The sequence below is a fragment of the Mus pahari genome, chromosome 12 (assembly GCF_900095145.1).
Source record: "Mus pahari chromosome 12, PAHARI_EIJ_v1.1, whole genome shotgun sequence".
In the NCBI taxonomy this organism is placed as follows: domain Eukaryota; kingdom Metazoa; phylum Chordata; class Mammalia; order Rodentia; family Muridae; genus Mus; species Mus pahari.
Window position 1 is genome coordinate 6,255,884 of NC_034601.1, and position 7,697 is coordinate 6,263,580.

Sequence of the window (7,697 nt, forward strand, 5' to 3'; positions counted from 1 at the left end):
GCATGGGGCTTTTTAGGTGAGATGGAGGGCCAGATCTGGTTGGTCAGTACACAGGGCTGGAAATTCCCTGTCAGACTCACATACTCAGTGGTCTGATGATAGATCAGTGGTACTATCACCATGGCAGGCTTTTAAAAAGGATCCAGTTGAAGATGCTAAGACATTCATTTGGTGTGTTTAGTATGTTTGGGACCTTTTGTTTTGAGATGGTTTTGTTATGACTTTGTGCCCGTATGGACTTAATGTACTGTTTCTTTTTGTATAGTTTTAGCATTTTGAGACTTTTGGTAGTGGCATCTTTCTGTTTAAAGGACATGCTTCTGAAGTTATTCTCAGATGGCACACCAGGCAAGGGCAAGGCTGAAATTCACTAGTTTATACAAAGGGAAATAGGAGGATCCATAGTTAAAGGCATCTCTCGTACTTAGAGAATTTGAGGTCATACCAGCTACATGAGACCGTCTCACAAGCAATTTAAACAATAACAATGCTACAATGACTAGACTTATTTTGGTTTCAAAATATACCCATAAGTGAAGCATGGTAGCATGTGCCTTTAATCCCACCTGTCAATTGGAAGGCAAGCAGTAAGTAGATCTCTGAGATAAATGGAAGGTGAAATTTAATTCCATTCTTCCTTGATTGGGTATGACAGAAAAAAAAAATCTCATACTGTCCAAGCCAGACCTTGAACCACTTACTGATCCTCTCACCTCTAACTGCCAAGGGTCCTGATTACATATAGACATCAATATACTAAGCTCAGCTGTTAATTCCACTTAATAATCTTATTAGTTTTTTTTTCCCATGCAAAGGCTTATATAACTCATCCTGACCTGTAGTTCTTGTTCTTACTGATTCTTCAAATGCTGGGATTTAGGCCTGTTCTATTGCTGTGAAGAGATCCATGAACAAGGCAACTGGCATAAAAATGGGGGGTTGCATATATTTTCAGAGGCTTAGTTCATTATCATCTTGACCAGGAGCATGGTGGGATATAGGAAGGTGCTAGAAGAGTAGGTAAGAGCTAATGTTGGAGTTTGTCAAAAGACCCTCACTCACAAAGACCATAGAGACCACCATCGCTGCAAACCGCAAGAGAATTTTTTATTATTCCAACATGTTGGGGACACCCCCCCTCCTCAGCATGCAGGCCAGAGGAGAGACCCAGAACAAAGAAAGAACATACTTTTTATACCTTATAAGGGGCAGATTTGGGCAACAGGGTAGCTGGCTTATTCTCATTGGTGTAGCAAGTAACCTTTTCAGGCATTGGTTGGTTTGTATAGGGTGACTAACACTTTGGCCTAGTCCCTCACTCTGCCTGCCCTTGTTGTTTTTTTTTTTTTTTTTCTTCCAGAATTCAGTGTGGGGTGGGATAGGGGGAATTTCTCTGGGAAATGCTATCTTGTTAGGGTTATTTTTCTGAGAACAGCTCATTTTAATCTGTAGACTCAGTCATTTTGACTGCTATGTTTCTGAAAGCCCCTTCAGAGAGGAAGTGGCTAGGTGGTCTTGAACTTATTTTGGATATTACACTACAACCTCATTTGTCAGCAGAGACAGACACTGGGTCTGGTGTAGGCTTATCAAATTCAAAGCTTACCTACAGTGACACACACTTCCTTCAATGAGTCTATCCCTCCTAATTGTTTTCAAGGTAGTGCCACTCTCTGATGACTAACCATTCAAATACATGAGGCTGTGGAGATGGGTGGGATGAATTCTTAGTGAAACCACCACAAATGGCACATTAGGGGAATCTGTGCTCAGTAAATCAGTCATTTTTCTTTTCCAGTGGAAAAAGCAAGGAAATTAATATAAAAATCTCAAAGATAAAGTAGATCATGTGTGGGAAAAGTTATTTAGGAGAAGGTGCCTTTGTCATAAAGGAGAATTTCAGCAGCTCTGTATCCTTTAATTTTTGTTTTTACATTTATTTTAATGTGTATGAGTGCTTGCATGTACGCATGTGCATTGTTTGTGCCTGGTCCCACAGAGGTTAGAAGAGGGTGTTAGATCCCTTGGAACTGGAGTTACAGATGTTTGTCAGCTGTCATGTGGGTGCTGGGAACTGAGCTGGGATCTTCTGGAAGAACAAGTACTCTCTGTCTCTATTTTTCAACTATCTTTTACACCATTCAAATTATTATTTTGAAAACAGAAGAAAAAGATCTTTCTCCTTTTTGTCTTTCACCCTGCCCCAAGATGGGTTCTAACATTATAGCCCTCACTGGCAAGATGGCTGGAATCTTGCTGTGTAGATAGACCAGGCTGGCCTTGAACTCAGTAGAGTTCCTCTTGCCTCCTGAATACTGATATTAATAGCATATATACACTACCATGCCTGGCTCATCTTTTTATTTTGTAGTGTACTTGAATTATTCAAATAAAATTAAATCATTGCATTATCAAAATTAGTTGGTATTCTTGCTTAATGTATTTTTAAAACTAATTTTGGTATAGTAAAGTAAAAAAAAAATAGGTGATAATTTTAGCACTCAAAAGATTTTTAAATACTAGCAAAAAATTATGCACACACATAAAGGTAATACAGTTTGAGAAAGTACTTTAAATGTCATAAGAGTAAGGTTATAAAATTCTTTACATGGCATAGGACAAGTTTCCTAAGTCATTCTTAGAATATATTTCTGCCAATTTCTTGATACCTGAAGAAAATTACTTAGTACAACCCTTTTTCCGATTATCAAAATCTTTGCCTGAATGAATTGACTGATTGGGAAGCTTCTTTTCCCTCCCTACTCCCTGTGTTTTTGTTTTTTCTCTGTTAGGCTGGGTATCATAGCACATGATGACCTTAAGGACTATATGTTCATTTATTGGTTGAATTCTTAGTGGAGTTTTGTGTGTGCGTGTGTATAGCCACCATTTCTGGATCAACTATTGTGGGTGCTTCACTTGCTTGTTCTTTTGATTGCCTCTTTCGTTTCTTGTTTTTAGTGCCTGTCTGACTTGGTTCTTCACCATGGCTTCTCACAAGACCTTCAGGATCAAGCGATTCCTGGCCAAGAAACAAAAGCAAAATCGTCCCATTCCACAATGGATTCAGATGAAAACTGGCAATAAAATCATGTACAACTCCAAGCGGAGACATTGGAGACGAACCAAATTGGGTCTATAAGGAACCACACGTATTTATGCTGTAACTTACTGTATCAAGTTTACAACATTACCATTGTCTGGACAACTGAGTGTGTTTATTAGGAATATAAGTTTTCTTTCTGTGCTTTAGTTAGTTCATTCAGTAGTTCAGAAATAAATACGTGAAACCTTTTGCTTATGTGTTACAACTTATTTTGTTTGTTTTGTGGTTCAGGAACATTTGCATAATAGACAAGTATTCTATCAGTGAGCAATACCCTGGATCTTGTTTGTGTAGTTTGGGGTTGAGACATGTCCAGACTGCTCTAAAACTCACGGTCTTCCTTCCTTAGCCTTCTCAATGATTGGAGGACTCCAAACCTAAGTGACAGAAGTAAAAAGAAACTTACTTGTCAAGACTCATTTTCTCTATCATTTCATGTGACAATTGAAATTAGATTATTTCTTTATCAATCAATAATTGCTCTCTGGTCCTTGATCTGTGTTGTATTTAACAAAGGTTAAAAAGCAGCTGTTGCCTCAGGAGGCAGTGGCAGGTGGATCTCAGTGACTTTGTGGATAGCCTGGCCTACAAAGCTAGTTCCAGGATAGGACTATTTTGTCTCCAAGATAAGTGCCTTCAACTCTAGGCACATTTCTGACTTCTCTGTAGATGCTTCTGGTGCTCTTTAATCCCTTAGTGATTTCTGCAATTTTTGTGAAAGCCAAAGCTGTTTTTAGTTTTGATTAATGTGCCTACAAGAGCCACAAAGCAGGAGGTGGCAGTTAAGTATCAGGCTTAAATTAATAAATAACCTTGAGGACAGGGACAAATTGTATAGAAATGTATGCCTGGTGTCTTAGTCAGGGTTTCTATTGCTACACAAACATGACGAAGAAGCAAGTTGGGGAGGAAAGGGCTTATTCAGCTTACACTTCCACACTGCTGGTCATCACCAAAGGAGGTCAGGACTGGAACTCAAACAGGTCAGGAAGCAGGAGCTGATGCAGAGCCATGAAAGGATGTTACTTACTGGCTTGATTCCCCTGTCTTGCTCAGCTTACTTTACTACAGAACCTAAAACTACCAGTCCAAGGATGGTGCCACCCACAATGGGACCTCCCCGCTTGATCACTAATTGAGAAAATGTCTTGGATCTCATGGAGGCATTTCCTCAAGGGAGGCTCCTTTCTCTGTGATAACTCCAGCCTGTGTCAAGTTGACACACAAAACCAGTCAGCACAATTGACCCCTTGTCAATTTGACATAAAAACACATCACTATTAAGCCTCAATCATTACTTTCTTACTCATTCCCAAGATCTAAATAACTTTAAAGAGTCCCATATTAAAAGTTCAATCCCTTTAAAATACCCAATATCTTTTAAAATTCAAGAGTCAATTAAAAATTCAAAGTTTCTTAACTGTGGGTTCTAAAATATCTTATTCCTTCAGGAGGGAAAAATATCAAGGCACAGTCACAATCAGAAGCAAAATCAAACTCAAACTGTCCAATGTCTGGGATCCACTCACAATCTTCTGGGCTCCTCCAAGGGCTTGGGTCACTTCTCCAGCCCTGCCCTTAATTGTACACTCCTTGTCTTCTAGGCTCCAGTTACCTGTACTCTACTGCTGCTGCTGTTCTTGGTGATCATCTCATGGTACTGGGATCTCCAAAACACTGCAACTAGGCTTCACCAATAGCCTCTCATAGGCTCTCTTCATGGTGCCAAGCCTCCTTTGCATGACCTTCAGTCCTGGGCCATCAACTGCAACTGAGGCTGCACCTTCACCAATGGCCTTCCATGGCCTCTCACAGTGCTAAGCCTCAGCTGTTCTTCATGACCCCTTTGTGCCTTCAAACCCAGTAATACCTGAGTGACTCTTACACATTACCAAGTCCCACTGCAGCATGAGGTACAACTTTGGCTATATCTGGAACATGGCTTCTTTGTGTGCTCAAAAAACACCTCCCAGAAGATTTCACCTCAATGATGGTGGACTTTTCTTAATCACCACTAATTTTTTAGCTCCAGTTAACCAGCATCAATAGTCCCAGTAATCCAAAAGTTTCGATTTATCTTGTTAATCACATCTGAGTCTTCAACCCCATCTAACCAAAACCACAGAATCTTCACAATCAAAATAGCACCAGCCCTGATAAGTCTTTAATTTCCCCTGTGAAATTCCCCAAACAAGGCCTCCATCTTCTGCACTGTTCTCAACATTATCTTCCAAGCTCCTACAGAACATACCTCAGAGCTCTTAACATCCCAATGGCTCTTTTAGCTCAGTTCCAAAGTCCTTCCACAATCCTCCCCAAAACATGGTCAGACTGTCACAGAAATACCCCACTCGTGGTGTTTGTGACCAGTTTATACAAGATAATTTTGACACTTAAAGGTTTTTCTAAGGCATGCTTTGACAACATAATGTAACTACTCAGTGACCTATAGAACCTCTGCTGCAGACTGGACTCTGTCGGCCCCTCAACGCACAGAAGAATCAGGGTCCCGGTATTCAGGTAGGCAAGGAGTAGGCAGGGTGACTAACAGAAATGAACACCAGAGAGTGTGTTGAATCTGAGTGTAATTTCTCAAATCGAGCACCAGACTTATATTACAGAAGAAAACAAGGAAGTTAAGTGACAACATTGGTCATCCAAGGTACATTGAGGTTACCCGATGCAAAATAACTCTTTACACGAAAGAGAGAAATGCATACACAGGAACCAGGCAGTGTTTACAACTGGGATAAAATTCAGTGTTTACAACTGGGATCAAAAGCAGCCCCACCTAAGGTCAGCTTATTCTTAGAAGCCAGGGGCAAGGGCTTCATGCCCTTTCCATAGTTAACCCACCTTCTCCCCAGGCCATTCTAAATTCCTGTATATGGGAGTGACTCGGCTGTTATTTTAAGTATTTACTCTAGTTCCTTCTTAGACCACAACCTTCCTTCTTCCTAGGTCATTGTAAATTCCTGCACATGGGAGTGACTCGGCTGTAATTCTAAGTTTACTTTGTTGAACTAGCTCCGAGATTTCTAGCTCTTTTCCAGTAAATTTCAATGCCTGATTTCTTTCACTATCTCTCTGTCAACACTGCAGTCTTTTTGTCTGAATGAGTAGCATTCTTACAAAATTCCAAGCCCAAGGTTGGCTCAAAGATTTCCTAGGATATTGGAACACTGGTGGAGGCTAATCTAACTTAGCTATATTCAAAATCATTCCTTGGAGGCACTTATAATAAAACAATTTTAAATGAAAGCACACAGATCCATTCACCAACTAAGGTAGGGACAAGTTTGGCGCATTTGTGCTATGGGATGCCAAGATTCCAGGAGACTAAGTTTCCATGAAATTTTTTGCCTCAGAACTGTGTCCAAGCTTTTAGGCTTGCCAAGCAGACTTCACTTGAGAGGGTGTGGCAAACCTCAAGACCCCTTTGCCATGTGGACAGTGCCTCTTCTCCCATTGGGTAAGTACAGCTCTTCAGTTGTTCTGATTAAAGGAAGGATTCTGCTTTTGAAGATGTTTGTTTGCTTTCTTTTATTTCCAAGTGTGTGTGTGTGTGTGTGTGTGTGTGTGTGTGTGTGTAGCAAATCCAATCTGTGCTGTCAGTTCAGTTCACAAGATTTAGCATCAGTAGCTTGATCCATTCATAAACACCATTCATGAGTCAGCAATGGCAGTTTGATCAAGAAGAAACTCCAAGTCTCTTCAGATCAGCCCAAGTCCACGAAAACTGCAAGAAACTGCCGAAATATCATGAGAAGTTCTTTGGTGTGTTTCTCTTTACAAAGTCACAACAAATGATGAGCAGCAAAATGTGACAAGGGAAACCAATACCATATAGCATCGTCCACTGTCTGTTGGGTTATATTTATACCTTTTCCAAACATCATAGTTTCTCTCAAGTATCTGCTCTAAGAAAACATCATATGCAAAACCACCTGTCTGTTCTCAGCCAAACATCCTCCTATGTGTCTACTTCAGGAAAACATCCTGTCATAAGACGACTTCCAGAGAAACATCACATGACGTAACTGAGTCTCAAAAAAAAAAAAAAAAAAATCCACTTTATATTGCTGTGAAGAAGGAACTCTAGGCAGCCTAATCATGGAAAACATGGTTCTGGCAGGTCTTGCCCTTCTCCCCCATTCCCTTTTCCTTGGTAAAATCCCTTAGATTGCATTCCTAATACAAGCCACCAAGAACTATTCCCTTATTTGGCCAATTCCTCCTCCGAGGTCTGACTACTAAGGTGTAGCCATCTAAGTACTGAAGTCCAGCAATCAAAAGCACCCTTTGGCTCACCTAAGTAACATGCCCAATTAAAATTCAACACCTCATCCTAACATGGGGTTTCACCACCTTTTGCCTATGGGCCACATCTGTCTTGTCTCTATCCAGAGGCAGTCTTTTGTTGCCTTTCCCACACCCCTCACCAGGATAGATATGCCTTCCCCTCTCCCTCATCCTCTATCTCCTGTCTTTTTTGTCTTATACCCTGTCTTTTGTCCTGGTGCAAATAAATCTTTGTCAGACACCATGACCAAGACAACTCTTTTTTTTTTTTTTTTTTTTTTTTTTTTTT

General features: G+C 40.4%; 1 protein-coding gene across 1 annotated transcript; it reads left to right on the forward strand.

The window, feature by feature from the left end:
• The first annotated feature begins 2,974 nt into the window (after positions 1 to 2,974).
• LOC110330166 (60S ribosomal protein L39-like) lies at positions 2,975 to 3,142 on the forward strand. Its single transcript, XM_021210125.1, has one exon. It carries the CDS (start codon positions 2,987 to 2,989, stop codon positions 3,140 to 3,142), a length of 156 nt encoding a protein of 51 aa, XP_021065784.1. The 5' UTR covers positions 2,975 to 2,986.
• The last annotated feature ends 4,555 nt before the right edge of the window (positions 3,143 to 7,697 follow it).